This window comes from Callospermophilus lateralis, chromosome 4 (assembly GCF_048772815.1).
Source record: "Callospermophilus lateralis isolate mCalLat2 chromosome 4, mCalLat2.hap1, whole genome shotgun sequence".
Classification (NCBI taxonomy): Eukaryota; Metazoa; Chordata; class Mammalia; order Rodentia; family Sciuridae; genus Callospermophilus; species Callospermophilus lateralis.
Window position 1 is genome coordinate 102,794,244 of NC_135308.1, and position 24,593 is coordinate 102,818,836.

Sequence of the window (24,593 nt, forward strand, 5' to 3'; positions counted from 1 at the left end):
CGCCCCGGTCCCAGTCCCGCGCCGCGGCCGCCTCCGTCGTCGCCGCCGCCGCCACCGCCGCCGCGCCCGCTCGGGCGAACTGGAGTGGAGGGAGCAGCAGCGCGCAGCCGCGGGCGCAACAAGTTCCTCCTCTGCCACCGCCCCGAGCCCGCCCCCCTTCCTCTCTCCCCTTGCCTCCCCGCCCACCACCAAAGAGAGCGCGGCCGCGGCGCCCCAGCCGGCCGACAGCCGCCCGGAAGCCGGGACGCCTCCTTCGCCGCCGCGCCCCGGCCCTGCCCCGCCCCGCGGCCCCGGAGCGGCCCCGGAGCGGCCCGACGCGCTGGCGCGCTGGGCGCTGGAGGACTGGCGCACGGGTGCCCGGGACGCGGCACGCGGCACGCGGCGGCGGGGTCAGGGCTGTCTCTGAGCCCCTGGCAGGGAGTGCGGAGGCTCTGAACAGCGCCGGAGAGAAGTGTGGAGAAAATAACAGGGCTCTAAATTCAAATTTTGGTTCTAACACGGTAATTTGTAACGTTGAGCAACCTAAAATTCTCTGAGCATGTTTCTTCGCCTCTCAAATGGAGATACTGTCACCATCATAGGGTGATTGTAAAGATGGAATTGTTTAACTCGTTAAAAACACTTAGAAGTCTAAATTTAGAGGGCGCTTAACTAAGCCCTTTCATGTGCTGTCCTCCTTAGCAGGTCATCCTTGACCTCTAGGTTTCTATAGGGTCTGTAGAAGCCATTTCATTCAAATACCTTTCTGCCTCCTAAAGTTCATAATGCGATATACCTAACTTGCCTCCAAACGGGCTGTAATTTTACCTGACATCCTTTTGGCTTTACTTACAACTCACCATTTGCATATCCAAAACAAAATTAGTGTTCTCCCCAAAAAGCTTCTCCTTCCTTTTGCGTTTCTTCTCTTTCTTCTTCAGCTGTTTCCACCCAGTTCATTCTTTGATTTGACCGTTTATAAAGCATCTTTACGCGCCCAGCAATGTGTAAGTACCTTGAGGTATAATGAAGCCTAGTGGTGATGTGAGTGGGAAGGTGTATACTTCGGAAATGAATGAAACATTAGACACGTTGGGATACAGACTTATAAGGGTGTGAGCACACATCCAAAGGTGTAATCAGACCTGAAAACGTAGTAAAAAACAGACTTCTTCAAAGCAAAGTTAGCTCTGGAGTTTGGGGGGAGAGGTAAGGCAAGTAATTCTAGACTAAGGGGTCAATGAAACACGCTCTTGTGTTTAGGGAACTGAAACCTATGATACCACCAGCTAAGTGAAAACAAGAGAATAAGATGAGTGATAGGACAGCAGAAATCGAAGAGGCCCCATATTTGAGTGCCTTGCTTAGTTTACCAAGGAGTTTGAACTTAATCTACTAAACAATGGTGAATCATTGAAGAGTTTTAAAAGTAAAATAGTAACATGATCACGTTTGCATTTTAGGGAGCAGATTCTGGCTGCAGTGGAAGCTGGAACAAAGATTTGAGAGATTGGAGAAAGCTCCAGTGCAAAAAAGGGAAGTTTAAATAGGCGCGGGCGCAAGTACACACACACACACACACACACACACACTCTCTCTCTCTCTCTCTCTCTCTCTCTCTCTCTCTCTCTTCAAGGAGAAAAATCATGCTGTTAAATTGTTCAGATTACATCTGGGGCACTGAAAGTTTGACTATGAAATACAGGATGGGGAAACTCAATACTACATAGAAGTAGCTATGAATTTCTACACCACAAAGTTCTCATCCTGTGAGTATGGGAAAGTCACTAAACAAATTTAACATTCAGTTTCCTCCCCAATAAAGATTCAATTTCTTCCTTACCTGGCAAAAAATGAAAATCAGCAAGCTATCAAGATGTGTAAAGAGAATAAAACGATACATTTGTTCATTCAATAAACATTTATTGAATATTTTCTTCATGCCAGACAAGGGGCTCAGATGCACAGTATTCAGAAATAAAGGAGTGTACTTCCCTCAGAGGGGAGACAAGTTGGTTAAAACAATAATAATAAATCTTTCCACTATACCTTACAATTCTTAGAGAAATGAAGATAAACTTAATGAAGTACAGAGAATAGTAATAAAAGCATTGATAAGAATGAAAAATTTATGGAGTTGAGGATATACCAAGAAATTAGAGTAAGAGTACTCAAAGAATGTTCTCTATTCCAGTAAAGAAACTACCTTATAATCAAAAATTAAGAATAACTTTTGTACTCCCATGCACCCAGATTAAAATACTGAAATGGCACAAAGGAAGGCCAGGAAGTTTTAATTTCTGCAACAATTTGTGGAAAGAGCATATCCAAAAGAATAATCATTCATTTACTTCACATCAGAGTTCTGGACCATATCATCCTTTAGGTTCCCTTTAATCCTGTAATTATAAGAGAAATTTTGAGGAAAGGGTACATAGGGCATTCTATCTAGAAATGATCTATTACCCACATATTAGTTCATCTGGTTTTCTTGTAGTGTAAGGAGTGAGGTGCAGGCTGGTGTCCCAGATTCTGATCATTTCCAGAAGTCACAAATTGGATGTCTGTATTCATAAAATTAATTTTAAGTATTGTGTGTATGTATTCCTAAGTCTATTTTTCATCTTTAAAACCAGTCCAGTCTGTTGCTGGACTCAGTGGTACACACCTGTAATCCCACTTACTCAAGAGGCTAAGGCAGGAGGATTGAAGGTTCAAGGTCAGCCTTGGTAACTAAGATCTGTTTCAAAATAAAAAATAAAAAGGGCTAGGGAAATAGCTCAGTGATATAGTGCCCCTGAGTTCAATCCTCAATTACCACCACCACCACCCGCCAAAAAGAATTAAGATCATCTCTTAATTCTCTAATCACAGGCTGGCTAGATCCAACTTTTTTATCCTTGTTGATCTTCCTTCATCCTACCAAAAAGAGAAGATTTAAGTGAAGGAAATGGAATTTAATAGTAGCAATATTTGTTGTTCAAATTAGGAAACAGATCTCCATGGTCTGGAAAATTCTCTAATTGAAAATTCTCTAATTCTAATTGAATTGACTCTTAAAAATATAATAAAATAAAAAAGACATCCTATGGGAAAACCGTTGAATATAACTTCTGCTTTTGTAAATGTCTGCATCATCTAATTTACATACCCAGGAAGAGACGTTATTTTTTTTAGGAAACAATCTCAAATTCAGAGAGGTTCCTTAACCACATGGTAATAACGAAGATCCATAATTTGAAATTTTTGAAGATCCAAGATGCATGTTGTTTTTCCATTTTACTATGTCATTTCATGATGAAGAAATAATCGCTACATCAAATTATGCCAATTAGAAGTGGAAACAGAAAAAGGATGTTATATGAAAATCTCATTGACTAGTCTTAAAGACTAAAAGGAACTTTACAATCAGAAATATGTGTCACATTAGCTAGGAGAGGTGCCTCATGCCTGTAATCCCGGGAACTCTGGAGGCTGAGGCAGAAGGATTAAAAGTTCAAAGTCAGCCTCAGCAACTTAGTGAGACCCTGTCTCAAAATAAAATAAAAAGGACTGGGGATGTTTCTCAGTGGTTAAGCACCCCTAGGTTCAATCCCCATTCCAAAAGAAAAGAAATATGCATCATGTTAGTTGCTGAGCACAAAGAATCAGAAACTCAGACTAAAATCAAAATTTATTCTCACCTGTAGTTGGCTTATATTTCTCCATTTTCCATAGTCCAACTCCTATAGACCTTGTTGGACTGGGGGAAAAGTTGGAAAATAATGCTGTTAATTCAAACAAAAAGTATTTCATTTTAAAAGTTTATTCAGACCAGTAAACCTGGGGAAAGAGTGGTGTCAGGGGTTGGATGAAAGGGTAAAGGAATTCTCTTCATTCTCAAAACACTGAGCTATCGGCTGCAAGATTAGAGAGATGACAGAAATCAAAGGAAAGGGGACACTTTATGCTCCTGACCTGAGAAAGTAGCTGGCTTTTTCAGCTTGGGAAAGAGGGTGGGAGGGAAGCCAGGTGGAAAAGGGAACAATGAATAACCTACGGACCTTTATTTCTCCCTGATTCAATCTTCAGGAATCTTCCATTTCCATTTATACAATAGATCATAATAATCCTCCTCTGCTGGGTTGAGGATTAAACCCAGGGCCTTGCACATGCTATACAAGTGCTCTACCTCTGAACTGCATCCCAGCCCTATAATCTATTATTACTTTTCCCAAGATTTTTTTAATTAAAATACCCAGTCGGGCACTGTGGTACACACCTGTGATCCCAACTACTAGGAATTACAAGCATCAAAAATTCAAGGCCATTTTGGGCAATTTAACAAGCCCCTGTCTCAAAAAATAAAAAGGGATGGGGATGTAGCTCAGTGGATAGAGCACTTGCCTAGTACATCTAAGGCCCAGTTCAATCCCCAGTACCACCAAAAATAAAAAATAAACACAAAGTGCAAATCCTACAAAACCTGTCACCAATCAAAGTTCATAATTACAATGTTAAGGACCAGTTAACCAAGTTTTTCTGACCAGATTCCTCAAAACTGAAGGTTCAAAATAATAAAGAATTGTGATTCATCCTTCCAAAAGTCCAGTGCTTAGCCGAAAACTGAATTCAGAATTCTTGTTATCACCTCATATTCTTTTCTATAAATTACATCACTAGGTGTTCCTGTTATATTTGGCTTATTTATAAATTTCTATATTTTAATAAAGTAAAAAAATGATTTTCTGCCTTTAATTAAAAGTGTTCCCTTAAACTTTCATCTTATTCTATGCTAAAAACTTAATGACTTTTTTATGTTCTATTAAAGACCAAAATTACCTTTCAAGTCTGAGGTTAAGTCATTCTGTTCTGTTCTTTTGGGAATTCAGCTGACTTCCTTTTTTGGCGGGGATGGGTGTACCAGGGATTGAACTCAGGGGCACTCAACTACTGAGCCACATTCCAGGCCCTATTTTGTATTTTATTTAGAGAGAGGATCTCACTGAGTTGCTGAGGCTGGCTTTGAACACCATACTCCCGTCTCAGCCTCCCAAGCAACTGGGATTACAGGCGTGCACCACCACACCCGGCTCTACTTCCTTATTTAAAGGTACGTTCATCACCATTTTGTTTTGTCCTTTAAGAGTTGTCATCTCCCAAGCTAGTTTCACAGTTTTCCAAATATTCACATTCTTACTTCAATACTAAACACAGGACAATTTCACTGTTACTATTAATTACTATGAACTAAAAGAGGATAATGAAAACCTACAAGAATCTAACGAAAGCCAGCCTTAGTAACTTTGTGAGACCCCAAGCAATTTAATCAAGACCCTCTCAAAATAAAATTAAATAAATAAGTAAAGAAAGAAAGAAAGGGTTGAGGATGTAGCTCAGTGGCCCCTGGGATTCAATCCTCAATACCAAAGGAAAAAACAAAAAATAATTAGTATTGTTTCCCATTCCTCAAGAATTCCAGTTGGGGAGGCATCTCTTTCACTGGATCCTTATCCCTAAGATTCCCTTTGGGCTTATCATCATACCCTCAAACCAAGTAATTTTTAAAAATCACTACTACTCAGCCTTATACAAGAGAGTTTAAATAGTTTATCAAAACAGAAGGAAAAAAAGAATCTGGAAAAAAAATAGAAGATCAAAAATAAGAAGTTATAGAGAGGCAGGCCCTGGGTCCTACATAAATTATTCAAATTAAGTCCAATTTTAATCTGAAATTTCTCACAACTACAGAAAAAACTGAAGACAATCAACTGGTGATCTGCATTGTCTGGAAGGAAAGAGCAAATTGGTTTCTTAGGTGAGGTAAGGTTTTTCCTGAAATGGGTCTGAATAAAATTCCTCATTTGTGGGGCTGGGGATATAGCTCAGTTGGTAGAGTGCTGGCCCCACATGCACAAGGCCCTCGGTTTGATCTCCAGCACCACACACACAAAAAAAATTTTTTTTAAATAGAATTCCTCATTTGGACAAAGCAATGTTTCTTGAACATCTCCACAAAAAGGAATTTAACTGTCTCAATAAAAAAAAGGAAAATGATGAGTTATCTCAAATTACATAGCTTAAAATCTTAAGCTTTTGAAAATTCCAGCTGAAGTAATAAAATATGTGATTCACTAAAACTAATGGCTATATCCAGTAATTATCAGCTGTAAACATCAAAGAAGTCCTAATATTTTCAATGTGGACTTGCAGTGTGGATACTTAGGCTTGGGTGAATTTTCTGGAAACAAAGAGGTGGCAAGCTCCTCTATTTCTGTATCTTATACATGTTTTTATTGTTGCAGTAGTATCACTGTAATTAGATTTCTAAGATGAGTTCCACATCTGTCCTTTTGGTAACTAACCCCTAGGACAATCCTAGCACCGAAAATATACTCCTTAAATGTTCATTGAATTAAATAATACTTATGTAAAGAAACCCTAAATCAGGAAAATACTTTAAGTATTACAACAGTAAATTACATCCTACTACTCCCACTAAAGGGAAACGAAAAAAGATTCAGAGTGTGAAACGTCCCAGATTGATAGCTCCAGAGTTCTGATTTTTCCACTGAAGTATGTGGTCCTTTCATACTTTCTGGTCCCAGAAATATCTGGACTGACTAAACACAAAGCCTAACTAATACAATAAAAACATACTTAACTGATCTGGGCTATTGGGGATGTCCATTTAGGAAGCTATGTAAGTCAGTGAAGACTTTTTTCTACGACAGCTTCTTGAAGAGAACTGGTTTTGATGAAAATCATTCTGAAGTATCACACACATTGCTGTAAACATTCTACAAAATACAGCCGAGACGTTGACATGAAGATGACTCGTCTTTAAAATGTCCTCAAATATTGACATGCTGTAAGTTATTTGTTCTCTCTCCCTTCTCAGTGATTCTCCTGTTACCTAGAGTGCATCCTTCTGCTCACTGCCACTGTTTCTGCTTTCTTTCCCCCTTTCTCTTCCTTCAGTTTCTTCCACTCCTATCCTTTCATGCCCTTGATATCAGTGAGGGTTATTCTTCATCACCTGTTCAGTAGTCAGAGAAGACATGATTTTCCTCTGCTTTCAAAAATGATGTCATATTCTGTGTTCTATAACCTTGTCTTTTTTTGATTCTGCTCAAATATTTTTGTCACTGATGACTTTTCTGCACTTCTATTTTTCTGCATGTGTTGTTCCAGCCAACTGAAGGTAACTGGGAGTGAAGTGGAAGTGGTGAGTGCTAAGAAATCAAGTCCTTATTTTACTGTTATCGTCTCTTTACACATTCTTCTCTTTTCACTTAATTTTCAAAGTACAGTACAGAAATGTCTATGAATGGCTTACTATATGGCCTAATTCCAACATGAGTCCTTCAGAGACTCCAGAAAATAGATAATTGCAGACGAACAAAGTAAATTAAGGGCCCCAGTGGAAATTTAAAACTTCTAGACCATTTACCATTAATGCATACGCCAAAACCACATTCTTTTAGGCAACAAAGATATGTATCTAAAAGAAAGTCAATATATATGCTATTGACTTATACTGAGGGTTGCCGTCCCCCTTTTAAAGTTCTCACCTTGTATATTATTATCACTAAAATTTTAGGAAAACATTTAATAAAAAATTAAACTTTTAAGTTATTAAGTCCATTATTTCTGTTACATAATACAAAAGGTTTTAAGATTATATATTCTTGTGTGCCTGAAAGTACACCTTCACTCCTTCTTACATGAAAACAAAGTAAAAACACCAAAAATTTTTTGTTACTGCCTTTTGTTATTTGTTTTGTTGTGCTGGGATTAAACCTAGAATCTTGCAAATCATAGATAAGTGCTCTGCTACTGAGCTACATTCCCACCCAGCTCCAAATTCTTTTTGTATAGAATTTGGTTAAAAAAAAAAAAAAAAAAACCCACATTGTAAATTCATTAAACAGAGCTAAAAATAGATCCTAAAGCCCAGACTCTGAAATCTTTTTGCATATTTTAACATTAGGTACAAGTGTTTAAGGAATCTGCATGTTTTCCTGGTGTGGAAATATAGCTGAGGTAGAGTGAAATGAAGGCAGGTATAGATGATTGTGATTAATGAAAGGAAAACAAAAGTTCAAACTAAGTATCTTAATTCATTTCTCCATAGTGTATACCATCAGGTTCTTTAATTATGGAAAGATGGTCTCTTTCTGGGAACAAACATCTGAGGTTACATTGAAAATTTAGTGTCACCTATAGAACACTATTCCCTTAGGTCATCCAAGAGGGCACAGGAAGAATTTTTGTTACAAAAAACATTTTTGTGTTTTTGTAATGGGATTTTACCTACAATGATAGTAAAGGCTCACACTTACTAAGCAACCAAACCGTGTCAGGTAATTGTTAAGAATCATATATGGATTGACATTTGACCTCTTAACAAACCTGAGTTAAATATGATCATATATCCACCTCTTTTATAGATGGGAGATGAGCTTCAGTAATTTACTCAATAAAACTAACTTAAGTTCTTCAACAGGGATTCAGATACCAAACATCAATTAGCACTCAAGCTCCATGCCACAGTGTCTTCACATTTATGTCCTACTCAGGTAAAATCCCATCTTCTGTCAAATTTTTCCTTTCTTGCAGTTTACTTAAAATATATCCTGAAAGTATTTAATAAGATGCAGTGCTTTAAAAGCATAATTTTGACTTAAAAATAGAATATTTGCCCTATGTTTTTAATTTTTACTATCCTCAAAATGAAACATAAAACATCTGAACTATGAAAAACAGGATAAGACAAAAAAATCTTGTTTTAAAAGAACATAACCACTTAGTTGGTATTCCATTCAAAGTATCTTATAATAAAAGTACAAATTGTTTCATTTAACAACACTGAAGAATGAGGTATATGAATGTTTTAATCACAGACTTTTACTGTATGCAATTAGCTGTATTTCACAACTAACATCTTACAAAGGACAGTACCATTGTGCCTCGATAAAGTACTGCAATTAAACAGAAAATTACATTACCACAAGAAACCACCAAATATCACAACTGTCAGGGTCTACATTTTTTTTCAATATGTTATCATGTTTTTAATGTGATATTTTGTACCCAAGTTATGTTTTTAAGTTGATTTACATTTCAAAAGTCTCCTATAAGTGGATGTATACTAAGCAAATGGTTAGAGAAAGCAGGAGACCTTAGGAGAATTTAAGTATATGTGGTTTCTAAGTTGGATTTCAAAATACAACATAAAACACTTTATCAGTTGTAAACAAAATGCAAAATCTGTAGTCATAAAAATATTTTATTGGTAATTGTACATAATAATGAGTGGGGCTGTAAATACTTTTTAAACTTCAGGATATTGATAAATGCATAAATTGGCAGTTGTATCTGAAAATAGGGTAATATGATTTTCATAAGAACTGTCATATTTAATAAGAAGCCAATTAAACTGATATAAGATTAGTTATTTCCCAGTTCTGTGCAACAGTTCCAATTTCTGTGTTAATTAGATTCATATATCTATAACCCTGAATAAGTTTGGGACAAGGAAACAGTGATAAAACTATCATTAAGTTAAAGCTTTTCCAAAATTGCAACTTTTAAAATATGGCAAGTTTCTTTTCTGTTTTGCCCAATGAATTTTAATGTTTTATAGTTATTTTAATTTTAATGTTTTATATTATACAGAAAATACCAGTGTTCAATGACAGTATCACCAAACCTGAATTATAAAGCTAAATAATCAATGCTTTATTGTTTACTAGTCTGCTAGTAAACATTACAATAAATGAATGTTTTGAAAAATAAGCAAACAAACAAAAATGGATAAAACCAGAAGCATAATTCAGAAATAATAATTTAGTAAAAGGTGTCAAAAACATTGGCAAAGGTTCATAACAAATTCTTTATTTAATAACAACTTTCCTATTTAACCACACCAAGTACCAGCAGGTGTATTTAAGAGGATAACCATTAAGAAAATCCTGTTGCAGCAATAGTTGATTAAGTTGATCTTTGACTTGTATACATATAACTATTTGTTTCACAATTCTCAAATATTACATATTTAGCTTGCACTATGTTATAAAAAATTTAAACTTGTTACATGCCAATAGTAGAGAATTCAAGAATCATGTGTTAGAATTCACTAAACTAAAAGTGAAAATAGACTTACCAATAACACTGCATAATGATAATTCAACCACATTTTCATGGCACATAACCGCAGAGACCAAAATGTTAGGTCAGGAAATGTTTGGTAGGCATAGATTATGGTAAAATCTAACAAATTCTGACAAAATTTTAATTTTATGTAAAACTCAAATTATGGATTGTGCACAAAATGTGTTTGTCATGAAAATGTGGTATTTCTTGGCATAATCTGTGTATTTGCATGGTAGGACAGAAGTGACTAAGATAAGAAATTGGAGAAAATAAATTTTAATGAGATTCTCCATTCAATGATGAGGCTTCTCCTCTGGGTGAAGATGACCTGGACATTCCCCTCTCTGTGTTATCAGAGCTAGAGCCACTCTGACTATGTTGATCTGCAGAAGCAGCACTAGATGCAGGCGGTGACTTTGTTTTCTCCTTAAAGTCTGTAATAATGACTGTTAGATCTCCAACGGTAACTTCCAAATGCTGAGCACTACTCCGATCCACATTTTTCAATCTTGGCCTAAACATAAAAAATGATGAGTTTTTAAACTAGCTTGTCACTCTACCAAATTTCTGAACACACACTAAATAGTAAACTAGGCAAAAGTAACCAAATGAATACATCTATGTTTAAAGCGATTTATGTGTAACCAGCCACAAAAATATCACTAAATGCTTCAAATAATTAACATTAATTGAACCAATCATTCGTGAATCTTCAACATGACAAAAAACTAACAGCCTGGATTTAGTAGTCTCTTAATTATGCTTTAAATTTATACTATATTAAGATAGATGTTTTAAAATCAAGGAAAATAGCTGTACCACAGAGGAAATTGATGAAAGATAAGGCTGAGCTATATGCGGGGCTGTTATTCCACTGGTACCAGACCCATAACCATTTTGATTGGTCAAAGCCCATGCAAAGGAATTACCATTCTCCTGCTTTTCAAATAGTTCTTTTTATGAAGAAAAAAAAAGAACAGATAGAAATATCTATTAAAAGTCTTGTAAAATGAAAACCATCCTCATACTTAAGCTTATATTTGTGACCTCTGGGTTTGATTTCACTTTTTGTATATATCAATGTTAAAAAAGAATATAAATATAGATAATTTTATTATTTCAACAATGCCATAAAACACTCTTCAAATTTACCTGGTTTTCTTATGACTGTTCTTTTTGCTAGTTGTTTCCTTTTCACTTTTTTCTTTTTCTACTTTATCTTTTTTCTCTTTCTTTGACTGTGTAGGGGGCACAAACTGCTGAGTAACCTGCTGTGCAACCAACTGGGAGACAGGTCGAGGTTTCCTGTGTGCATGTTAAAAAGAAAGGTTTTGGCATTATAACTTAAGAATATATATATAGTTTTATGAAAGAGTATCCCATGTTAGAGAATTTCTAGTATAAAATCCTCATAGGTAAAATCAAATTACTGTGCTGTTCAACAAAAATAGAAAAAACTATAATAATGGTTAAAATTCATAGTCTAAGATATATGGTCAAAATATTAAAATATAACTGTACACAAAGCAACATGAGACATCATTTAAATGTACATCATGAAATGTTCATAGGGAGGCATACATATAAATAAACATGAATTTTTAAAAAGTTAAACTTTAAGGTTTTCACTGAAATAATATTTTATTGGTACTAGGGATTGTACAAAGCAACCACTCTACCACTATATCACACCCTCAACCCCTGAAATAATATTTTAACTTATCCTTCCTCCTCAGAGAATGAAATATCTAACTATCCAAAACAATGACTATTTGTTCTTTCCTTTTAAAACCTTTTAATTTGTTCACTTAATATTTTGAGCTCAAAATTTCTCATTTCTTATTACTCAAATCCTTGAAACTCCTATGACCTTAGTCACAATCTCATTATGCATTTTTTGACCTTAAAGATCTGCTCAGCCTTTTGAGATTTAACTACTTACTCATTTAAAAAAGAATATTGAGGAACTACTGCAGGACTTACACAGAAGTATTTTAAATGTCTCATGAATTCACCCTTTGGTGCAAGATAAGCTATCACCATATTGGCCCAGGATCACAGGTATAGAACTTGGGCCCCTGAGGCCCTTAAGAGAGAAAGAAAGGCAAGGAGTGGGAGAGAGCAGAGAGGGAAGAAGTATGGACAACAAATAAAAACATATTTCAACATATGGTCTACGAAAAATGGTAACTTCATTGATTAGAAAATCCTTATCCTATTGCAGGTAGTATAGTTTTAAAAAAATTTTGTTGTTGTTGTTGTTCTTCTTCTACAGCAAGACAAAACAAAATACTGAGAAAATACTGCAAAATCTAACATTCAAAGCTAAAAGGAAATAGGAAACAAGATGTAAAACAGATTTCAGGAGACCAATCATGAATTTTGTTTAGAACCTATACAATATGAAGTACTGGAAAGACATCCAGGACAGATGTCTAATGCATAATTTAAAAAATAGGATTGACAGAAATCAGGGTTAGAGAGCTAGATCTAGAGATCTAAAGATCAAAATAAAAGTGGTATTGAATGTATGATTAAATGGTTGACTCGTAAGAAAATGAGCTTAAAAAAGAAAAGGATTAAGGTAATGATGCTCAAATTCAAGGTATATCAAAATCTCCTAGAAGGCTTGTTCAATTTGCAGAGCCCTAAAAGCAGAGTTTGATTCAACAGGCATTGGGGTAGAGCTAAAGGATTTGTATTTTTAACTAATTTCTAAGTTAAGCTGATGTCTCTGGTCCAGGGACCATATTAAAAAGAAGTTTAAAGAATTTGTGCTATATTATATTTGTTGAATACTGAAGAGTAGTCTGAAAGCAGAGAGCAACACAAAAATGAAGGGGGAAAGAAAAAAAAGGACTGAATAAATAGGAAAATATTCAATAATGAAAAGCTAAGGAGCATGATTTACCCTTAAATGATAGAAAGTTTTAGACTTAAATTTTACAAAGTGTCATCAATCTGAAGATATTGTAGGGAAACTTCCAGGAAGCTTCCAGGTAGAAATTCAAAATAAAAATTTAAAGTAACACCTAAAATAAGGAAGCAACAAAGAAGTTAAGTCAGGCAGAAAAAGCAAATGTTGACTACTTAGATGTGCCTTCCTCACTTCTCAACCTACAAATATTCCTTAAGCAAAATATCACAAAATCCATGTTATCATCTAACATTATGTGGGTGAATACTATAGTCTGAATTTTTGTGTCCCTTACCCCAAATTCTTATGTTGAAACCTAATCTTTAATGTGATAGAATCAGGAAGTGGGGAGGTAATTGTAATTAGGTCATGAGGCCAGAGCCCTCCTGCATGGGATCACCACCCTTATGAAAGAGGCCCCAGAGAGCAGCTCTGTCCAAGGCACCACTGAAAACAGCAAGAAAACACTATCATATGAAACAGAAAGTGAGTCTTTATTGAACACTGAATCTGCCAATACCTTGCTTAACCTTGCTCCTTTCGGCTTCCAAAACTGAGAAGTATATTTTTGTTGTTCATCATCTACCCAGTCTTTGTTATTTTGTTATGGTAACCCAAAAAGACTAAGACAGTGGGATCAAGGACAAAACAAAAAGAAATAATTCTTAAATGTTGATAGGTGGTAAATAGAAAATTAAGTAAGGAACAAATGGGTTTAAGAAAGAATTGTAATGTTAACTTTACCATTTCTTCTGGGCTCTAAGCACCACAAGAAAAGGGAAGTATCTGCTTTATGCAACATTGTATAATTACTACCTACCTGATACAGTATTGAAAAAAATACTAAATATCCAACCCTTATTTGTTAATGAATGAATGGATGATAATGATCAGATCAGGGTATTGGCATATCTGTCACCTCAGAGGTATCTCATTCAGAAAAGGGGTACTGCCTCAAAGTTTACTTATTGGTCAGGATTAACCACTCACTCTACAGAAGAAAAACAGCAATAAGAATTTAATTTCTTTTTTAGTTGTACTGGAATATGGCTAGAGAAAGAAAGTTTAAAGATATGGCAAGGTTGAAAAAAAGAGTTGTTTAGGCTAGTGCCTAATGAACAGTCACTTAAAATTGAGTCACTCTAAAATATACAATGCAACTCAGTAGTTACCATTTTGTCTCACAGCTTATTGTGGATTTTTGAGTTTTCATAATATTATGAATGCCAACTTCACCTATTGCACTTTGTACTGTCATTCCTTCTATCTCAAAAATTAAAGCAGAATGAATTTATAAAAATGTCAGAGTAAGGGCTGGGGATGTGGCTCAAGCGGTAGCGCGCTCGCCTGGCATGCGTGCGGCCCGGGTTCGATCCTCAGCACCACATACAAACAAAGATGCTGTGTCTGCTGAAAACTAAAAAAAAAAATAAATATTAAAAAAATTCTCTCTCTCTCTCTCCCTCTCTCTCTCTCTCTTTAAAAAAAAAATGTCAGAGTAAATAAAACTGCAAACATTAAAATAAATTTATATTCTTTTGAACCTAGAATAGAAATTGAATTAAAGTTATTTATGTTATAATTAATAAACTGTACAAAGTTTATTTACACCTACTTTATTTACTGCTGCCTTTAAGTAAAACTCAAATAGTTTTTTAACCTCAGTACCTAACATTAAGATTTTCAGGAATTTAACTATATTATGCTGTAATTAGGTACAGACTATTTTATAACATAATCACTCCCTCCCCATCCCTCCTCCATCAATAATTTCTAACTGGTACCCCTCTGTTGTGACAGTATTCCTCAACATCTCCCTCCCATTTTCATGTAAGTAGGGATAACCCTAATTTCCAGATTCAGAAATCTTACAATACATTGCCACCAGGTCTTTTTCACACATTTCTATGTTCAGAATCTTCCTAGAGTCATTTTTCCTTTTTTAAAACGTCTTATCAATCTGAAATTAAAAGTAGATTAGCAAAACTAAAAAATAAATATTAAAAAAAAAAGTCATGGGGCTGGGGATGTGGCTCAATGGTAGCGCACTCACCTAGCACGTGTGAGGTACTGGGTTCAATTTTCAGCACCATATAAAAATAAAATAAAGATATTGTGTCCACCTAAAACTAAAAAAATTAATATTTTTTAAAAAAGCATATTAGCAAAACATAATTTACTTCATAAAACCATAAAGCTGAGTTAAATAATTTATGTTAAGTTCTTCTAAAGTATTTTAATTCTTCTAAAGTATTACACTCTTGGTGTAACTTATGAATAGAATACTCATTAAATGTACATTCTTGGGCTGGGGTTGTAACTCAGTGGTAGAATGCTTGCCTAGCATATATGAGACACTGGGTTTGATTCTCAGCCCCATATAAAAACAAATAAATAAAATAAAGGTATTTTGACTATATACAACTAAAAGAAAAAAAAAAAAAAAGAGTACATTCTCCTAGGTGGCAAAAACCAACATGGGAAAGAACACATAGTGGAACTTGTCAGGGGAGAGACTAGAACAAAGAGACAAGCCAGAAGACTACCACATCAAACTAGAAATGACATAATAGCTATAAGGATCTATACTGTGGTATAGTCAGAATGGAATGGAAACAGTGAACCTCATGACAGTTCAGAAGAATAATTTCTGTTATGTACCTGGATACAGAAGGCTAAAGAAAACACACACACACACACACACCTGCCATTAAAATGAAGGAAATAAGGGAATCTGAGAGAGTAATACAGCAAGCCAAGAACAGTTCTCTGAGACTCACCAACTTGATAGATATGCTGAACTTGGAAATTTTGTGACATGAAAAAGCTGGAAGCATGAGAATAGTGATGTGATAAGAAATCATGTAATCTCTGTACTAGTATTGTTTGTTGTTTATTTTATTAATTTTTAATCATCAACAAATTTTCTAGGGCTGGGGTTATAGTTCAGTGGTAGAGTGCTTGTCTAGCATGTGTGAGGCACCGAGTTTAATTCCTAGCACCACATAAAAAATAAAGCTCCATCAACAACTAAAAAAAAATTTTAAAAAAATTCTATAGTGGTCCTTTTTAACTTTAGAAAATGTTATTATTTTCTGTTCCTGAATAATATTTTTGTTGTTCTTTTATCTTAGACTTACTTAAATGTGTATACAATTCCATTCTTTTATTCTTTAATGATGAGGATTAATGTATACTTAAAGATTAAAAATTTACACTCAATTCTAGGCCTGGCTCAGTTTTGGGGGGAAAAAAACAAAAATTGTATTTACATGTGTGTGTGTGTGTAGTTTAAGTATTGAAATGTCTGCTGCTTTCTGAGGGCTGAATGAACTTTAAAAATGTTTCACTGAAGATAGTAGGAACATAAGTTTATGGTCTTTTTACAAATTCAGAGTAACATAATGTTCAGTGATAAGGAGTTGATGTACAATAAAAAGATCATCTATCTACATAGTAAATAAGTGCTATTTAGCCGTAGCTCAGCTGTATGCCATCATCATCCACTTACTAAGCTATGGGAGGATTAAACTGTAATTTGTGAAATATGGTATTTACAAATTTAGGCATCCTTATGTGTCTTTCATATATATCCCAGAAAGACTGCATAAAGTTTGTCATGTCTATTGACATCTATATATGTGTGTGTGTGTATTTTTTTTTTTTAAACAGTAACTGGGAGCCGGGGCTGTAGCTCAGTGGTAGAGTGCTTGCCTTGCACTTTGAGGCAGTGGGTTTGATCCTCAGTACAGCATAAAAATAAATATGTCGCGACCCCTTGCCCGCAAGGAAGACGCAACTCAGGAATCTTCTTTCAGCAGTTTATTCAGGCCCTTGATACTTCTTCTAATTCCTGGTCGGATGCCCCTCCCAGCCTTAATAAAGCATCCCAAGCCCCAATGCGAAGCTGCCACGTGGAACTTTCTCATAGGGTGCTGAAAAACCATGCATCAACTCTCCCAAACAAGGAGTTGTTTGTCACAGACCACAGTGGAGCCAGCGCCATCCTGCAATGGCGACCATAATCTGCAGAAGCAGCTTACCACATAAATAGATAAAGATACTGTATCCATCTACAACTAAAAAATATTTTTTAAAAAAAGTAACTGATTTTTTTTTTTCCTTAAAAAAGACAGTACTGGGCTGGGAATCTGGCTCAAGTGGTAACGCGCTTGCCTGGCATGCGTGCAGCCTGGGTTCGATCCTCAGCACCACATACAAACAAAGATGTTGTGTCCACTGAAAACTAAAAAAATATTAAAATTCTCTCTCTCTCTCTTTAAAAAAAAAGACAGTACTACTCATAGGTCAGAAAGAAGTAATCTGTTTAATGAAACTAAAATATATGGCAAATTGAAGTAATATACTAAATCTCAATGGGTAAAGAAGGCTGAATTAAACCCAAATCTGTTGTGAATCTGGTAATACATTGCTAACAAAAGCCCAAAATTCTAACAAAGGAAAGATTTCTTTTCTTCCACGTTTTTTAATTGGTGCATTGTAGTTGTACATAATGATAGGGTTTGTTGTTACATATTCATACTTGCACACAACATAATAATATAATTTGGCTGGTATCACTCCCCAACACTTCCCCCTCCCTCCACACTTCCCATCTCTTGAACCCTCTACACTTCTCTCCCTTTGATTTTCATGAGATTCCTCTCCCACCACTTTTCTTTTCCTTTTCCTCTTTAGCTTCTGCATATGAGAGAAAACACAGGACCCTTGACTTTCTGAATATGACTTATTTTTTTAACATAATCATCCCTACTTCCATCCATTTTCCTACAAATGGCATAATTTCAGTTTTCTTTATGACTGAATAACTCTATATTGTGTGTGTGTATGCATGTGTATATATCACACACCACATTTTCTTTATTCATCTGTTGATGGATACCTAGACTGGTTCCATAGTTTGGCTATTGTGAATTGTGCTGCTATAAACATGGATATGCATGTTTCACTGTAGTATGATGACTTTAATTCCCATAATCAAGATAAGATTTTATAAGAAGCCACCTGTTTGACAAATGTATTGCACACTCACAGTACCAGGCACAGGTAAGGTGCTGAAGATTAACCATGAACAAGACAAAACATAATCCCTGCCCTCCTGAAATTTACTTAGCATATGGAATTTACTTATCACAAACATAAAAAAAAATAAAATAAAATGAACCACACAAAAGAAAACCATTAAAAAAAAAAAAAAAACTGTGCTGTGATTAGATAACCAGAGGACTTACAAAAAACAGCCATTAAAAAACTTTTGCCCTTTAACCACACTATGGAACTTGGAAATCTAATATTTTATCATGTTATGAAATTTACAGAATAAAGGAACAATAAATCATGTTTTTAAATTTTTAATTTAATTTTAAGATTTTAAAATACAGTAAACCCAATTTGTAATATCATAATAACTTGGCTTGGGAGGTACACCATTGTACTTTAGTATCTGCATGAGATAGGCTATAGGACCTTATCCCCCTTCATGGCTATCAAAATCCAAGTCCCTTACATGAAGTGACATGATATTTGCATATAACCTAAGTACCTCCTCTTATATATATATATATTTTTTTGGCAGGGGGTGGGGGGAATTCCATGGACTGAATCCATAGTCTCACACCTGAGCTATATCCTGATCCTCTTTTTTATTTTATTTCAAGACAGGATAGGGTCTCCCTAAATTGCCAAAGCTGGCCTCCAACTTGCAATTTCCTGCCTCAGCCTCTTAGCAGGCTTTGTAAGTACATGCCACTATGCCCAGCAATATCCTCCTATATTCTTTATTTATTTTTACTGAGGATTGAATCCAGGGGCACTTTACCACCAAGCTATATTCCCAATCCAATTTTTAGATAGGATCTCACTAAATTGCCCAGGCTGGCCTCCAACTTGAGATCCTTCTGCCTCAGCCAGGGATTACAGGTGTCCACTACTAGCCCTGGCCTCTCATATACTCAAACATCTCTAGGTTACTTATACCTAATAAAATGTAAATGTTATGTAAATAGTTGTTATATTGTAATGTTTAAAAAATAATGACAAGAAAATTTAAAAAATCGGACATAGTCAGTACAGAGGCATTTTTTTCCCCCTGACAATCAATCCATTTGGATTCATGGGTGCAGAAGGGGGACTACTTAGACCTGAAGTGACTAAAGGTTTTCTTTCTTTTTCAAATGATGTTACGAATTGAATCCAGGGTCTCATGCATACCATCCACAGGTTCTACCACTGAACTACACCCCCAGCCCTAAAACTTTTTTGTTTGTTTTTTGAATTTTCTCAAATGTGAACTAACTCCTCATCAGCTGTCAAGTTTACTCCTAGGAACATATCTTGTAAATGTGGATTCCTGGTTTCTGGTTGGTTAGTTGTTTTTGTTGTGTGGGGTTTTTTTGTTATTGTTGTTGTTTTGGTTTTTTTTTTTTTTTTTTTTTTTTTTTTTTTTTTTTTGGTACCAGGGATTGAACCCAAGTGCACTTAACTACCGAGCCACATCCCCATCCCTTTTTAGTGTTTTGTTTTGTTTTTGAGACAGATTCTCAGCAGGTTTGCTTACAGCCTCACTAAATTGCTGAGGCTGGCTTTGAACCTACAACCCTCTTGCCTTAGCCTCCTTAGCCATTGGGATTAAAGGCGTGCACCACTGTACCACCCCTTCCTGATTTCAAATACATTTGAAATAGATTTAAATTATCTTTGCTTCCACTTCCTCTTCCTGCACTTCCATCAGCAAACATTCTACTTTGGAAAATCGTGACTGCTCATAATTTTGAAAAGAGGATAGCTGAAATTTTCTTTGCTCCAAAATTACCACTTTCATTTTTAGATGAGGTATAATATCTACTGTCAGTTCTTATGAACTGTATCAAGTAAACTTTTGTGCCCAAATATATAAAATGAAAAAATATCAGTTCTTAAAGAAAAACAGGATGGTCCAAGTTCTTATTTCAAAATATTACATAATAAGTACTTTCTATTCCTGCAATATGGCCTGTTCCCAGCATTGGAGCTACCCACACCTTTCCCTTCACACTTCTCAAGCAGCCTGCTGGGCAAATAAAAGTATATACATATTGCCGCAGTCTGGCTGGGCACAAATCATGAGCCACTCAAGCAGGAACAAACTTTATTTCCGAACTCCCCTGAATGCCACCCACGCGGCCCTTCCAGGGACCCCACACACCAACCGGAACTCCCTCCTCCGGCACTTCCCCAACCAATGCGAACTCTCCAGGAATCCCCTCGAGAACTCCAAAGTAGCTGGAGAACTCCAAAGTAGCAGGCGGAGGCGGACAGTAAAGGTCTAATATACAATTGAATCAATTCATCATCATCTTAATGGCTCGCCTCTCAACCAATAATATTGGCAAAATGCCAGGGGCCATTCAGACTGGCTGTGGCTCTCAGCAACATATCTCTTTAAAATGAACAAACAAAAACCAAAAAGAACAGGGCCTGGGATGTAGCTTACTGATAAAAGTATTTCCCTAGTATGCATGAGGCCTTGGGTTCAAACCCCAGCACTCCCCAAAACAAAACTTTCTGTTGAATTGCTATTTATATGAGAATATATATATATATATATATTTGATCCTCAGAAGTATTTCTTCATTTATCAACTCCTGAGTTTGAGAAAAGCTGACCTAGGACATTATCATTTGAAGACTCATAATCTGAGATTTCCCTTATATGGTTAATTTTGACATTATAATCTTGGGTGTTAACCTCAATCTCTTTGTATTCATCTCCTAATTTATTTAATAACTGTGAAATAGCTTACTTTGTTGATTTTCTTCTCTTTGTCATTATAAACTGCTAATGAAGAAAATGTGAATTCTCAAATGTGTTCATAGAAAATTAAAGGATAATAGAAACAAAGGCTACCAAAACAGCATCTCTAGACTTCTTTGCTATTTTCTTAAAAGATGATAACAATAGCTATGAGCTATTTCACAACTGCATCAACCTTTTATTCTACCATTTTTCTGTTTTTGTACTAGTTTGGTCTTTTTAAAAAAAATATAGTTGGGAATAACTGATAGGTAAAGATGAAAGAAATAATTTCTAGGATGATGAAATAGAAAACTAACCCATGACAGAGAAAAAAATAAAATTACTAAAATCCTATTTACTATACATATTAGCCACTGAAAGCCCCAAAAGATCCACATAGTAATTATAAAAAATAAGCAAATTTTCTTTTCATCCTTTGAAGACTTCAAGAAAAGAATAAAACATAAAAAACAATCTTTATAAACAGAACTTCTCAAAATGAACTCAAGAGCTAAAACTGGGCCCGGTTTAACAACAACAACAAAAAATCATTTGTGCATCTATAAACTAGAAACAATACACATTCTCTAAAACTATTCTTTAAATGCCACCATTTAGAATAACTATTTTTGGTTCTCTTTTTTGTTTTCTTTTTTGCAGTACTGGGAAATAAACCCAGAGCCCTGCACACGAGCTACATTCCCAGTCCTTTTTATTTGGAGGCAGGCAATAAAACTAAATTATTGCTTACTTTTTATCTAAAATAGTCTAATATTTTAGAGTAGGTAAATGTGTTATTTACATACTTAATTTTTAAAATAAATTCAACTGATTTCTTATAATTCTTACAACCAATAAGCAAAAGAGCCAGGACTAGGTATATTATTCCTGTCCATTTCTAGTTACAAAAATCTCATATCTGGCTCTGCACGGTGGCACAAACCTGTAAACCTAGCCCACGTAGGAGGCTGAGGTAGGAAGATCACAAGATCAAGACCAACCCTGGCATCTTAGGAGACTCTATCTCAAAATAACTTTTTTTAAAAAAAGGGGCTATGGATGTAGCTCACTGGTAGAGTACTTGCCTACCCAGGGTCCTGGGTTCAATCCCTTGTACCAGAAAAACAAACATAAATCTAATATTTGATGGAAATCCAGTCATTTTCTATATACTAGTATCAAATCAGTTCTGCTCAACAATAGGAACAGTCCTCACAGCATTGCAAATGTTCATTATGCTGATTCCCAGGTCCCATTCCAGTCTGAAGGAACCTGACTTTCAGACATAGGACCCAAAAACCTGTATTTATCAGTAAGTTCTATGATTCTTTTAAATAAATAAATGTTTTAAAACAAGCATTCAGGCTCCTTAACAAACCAGCCTCTAACTATATTGTCAACGTTAATGTTCTCTGTGGTTTTTGCTACTCCAAGGCACGATGCTCTTTCTGTGTTTTAGCTGTATAGTGCTGAGAAAGTCCTTATAAATATAGTAGTCCTTCCTGATACTTGGGGAATATGTTCCAATACCCCAGGGGATGCCTAATACTGTAGACAGTACTAAACCCTGTATATCTGTGATAAAGTCTAACTTATAAATCAGGCATAGTGAGAGATTAACAATTAAACAGAATAATTAGAATAATGTACAATAGAATAATCAGAACAGATTACAATAAAATTTATGTGACTATAGTCTCTCCCTCTTTCCCAAAATATCTTATGATATTGAAATAATTTCAGACCATTGTTGACCATGCGTAACCTAAACTACAGAAAGTAGAATCATGAATAAGGTTGGGACTACTATAGTTAAAACAACTATATCTTTTTATTTCACTTTGACTCTTAGGAAGCATTTCAATTAAAGTAACTTAGAAGTCTGGGGGAAAAAATAGAGACAATTTTCTTAAAAGTTGTAAGTTGCTGTAAGTTTGGTATAAAGTTATCAATACCACTTATAGTCTTTGTCATAATAAATAACAACAGGCATACAAAATTATGAATTATCATGATTTGGAATATTTTAAATTCATCCATTATAATCTATTTGGCCACTAAACCATGACGACAGCAGGAACCATCAACAGATGGACTAAACCCTTCTCAAATGTGCTTTGACTAAGGCATGTGTATGTTACAGGGGTGAATTAATTTATATGCCACATGATTTTGTGAGCCATGTGGTTCCAATTTAAAAAAAAAAAACAAAAAACATCTAGCACAGTTCTAAGATATTCTTAACTAATGACATAGTTCAGAGACTGAAAAACAGAAACCCAGAAATAGCAGAAATATTATTCTGAGGTTTGCACAGTAATAAACTAATCAGGCATATACCCAAGAGAAATTAAAACATATGTTCACCTAAACACTTACACACAAAGGTTCATAGCAATATTATCGGTAATTGCTAACAAGTGGAAGTAATCAAATGTCCATTAACTTATGGATAAATCAAATATGGCATATATTCATAAAATAGAATATTTAGTCACTAAAAGGAATGGAGAATTAGCAGATGCTACAACACAAATAAATCTTGAAAATATGTTAATTGAAATAAGCCAGTCACAAAAGACCAGATATTGTATGATTCCATTTATATGAAATGGCCAAAATAGGTAAATCCAAAAAATAATGAGTAGGATCTGTAGCAGCCCAGGACTAATGGGTTGGGGAATAGAAGGATCTGCTGGTGGATACGGAGTTTCTTTTTGGGCCAACAAAAATATTCTAAAATTAGATTGTGGTGATCTAAAATCAGATTGTAGATGCACAACTGTATGAACCAACTAAAAACCAATGAATGGCATACTTCAAATGGATTTTACAGTATGTGAATTGTATCTCAATAAGCTGTTTTTAAAACTGCATTTGGAGCCCCTTAAACTAAAGAGAGACAGGGCTTTAGTGCCAACCAGACTATAAAGGGTTAACAAGCACTGCAGAATGCACAATAATAGCCAAGTTAATCAATCAAATGTCTTGGATTTCTTGCTCCCCTTCCCCTCAGACACCATCCTAACTTGGCCTCAGTGTCTTCCTTTCCTAGGCTTTCTGAAGTGCATCTTTAGATGGATAGCATGCTCTATTTGTTTCATTTTTATGTGGTGCTAGGGATCAAACCCAGTGCCTCACACATGCTAGGCAAATGTTCTGCCACTGAGCTGCAGCCCCAACCTGAGGTGTGTCTTTTTTGACAGATCAGATTCTGAGATTTTGTGGTAGAAAATCAAAAGAAAATGAAATTAAAAGAAAAGCTGAAAGAAGTTTTGCTTTGTTATAGGGTTGGAGAGGGTTTGAAGAGTGTGAGAGCAAAACTATGGTATGAGGGCATATGTGGAAGACAATTATTAAAAATATTTTACCCATGGGCTGGAAGTGTAGCTCAGTGGTAGGTTGCTTGCCTAGCAAGCATTAGTCCCCCTTAATTTGATCCCAAGTACTAGACAAACAAAAACTTATTTTGCCAGGGTTGTCTTTTTTCAACAAGCTTGAAAAAGTATTTGCTACTTTACTTTTTTTTAAATTTTAAGTGAATTAATCTGCAAAATATATTAATTAGTTTAAGTGGGCTTCTCGCTATAAATGTTAAAATTTGCTACACAGAACACATTTATATAACATGCTATTTTGATTTGTCTGTACTGGAAATTGAACCCAGGGGGTTGCTGTACCACTGGGCTACAACCCTCGCCTTTCTTAAAGTTTATTTTGAGACAGAGTCTAAGATGTTGAGGCTTCCTCTAACTAGTGATTATCC

At 35.4% G+C, this 24,593-nt stretch overlaps 1 protein-coding gene across 5 annotated transcripts in view; it reads right to left on the reverse strand.

The window, feature by feature from the left end:
* Positions 1-8,848: 8,848 nt before the first annotated feature.
* Positions 8,849-24,593, reverse strand: part of Yaf2 (YY1 associated factor 2) — a 68,663-nt gene continuing 52,918 nt past the window's right edge. For 4 of the 5 annotated variants that reach the window (XM_076854315.1, XM_076854318.1, XM_076854316.1 and 1 more), the window contains 2 exons: positions 11,269-11,421; positions 8,849-10,630 (listed from right to left, as the gene is read on the reverse strand). In XM_076854315.1, coding sequence (XP_076710430.1) covers positions 10,393-10,630; positions 11,269-11,421 — 391 coding nt within the window. In that variant the 3' untranslated portion in view covers positions 8,849-10,392. Of the gene's footprint in view, positions 10,631-11,268; positions 11,422-24,593 lie in introns of those variants that run through there. The other variant, XR_013091201.1, reaches the window with a different exon arrangement.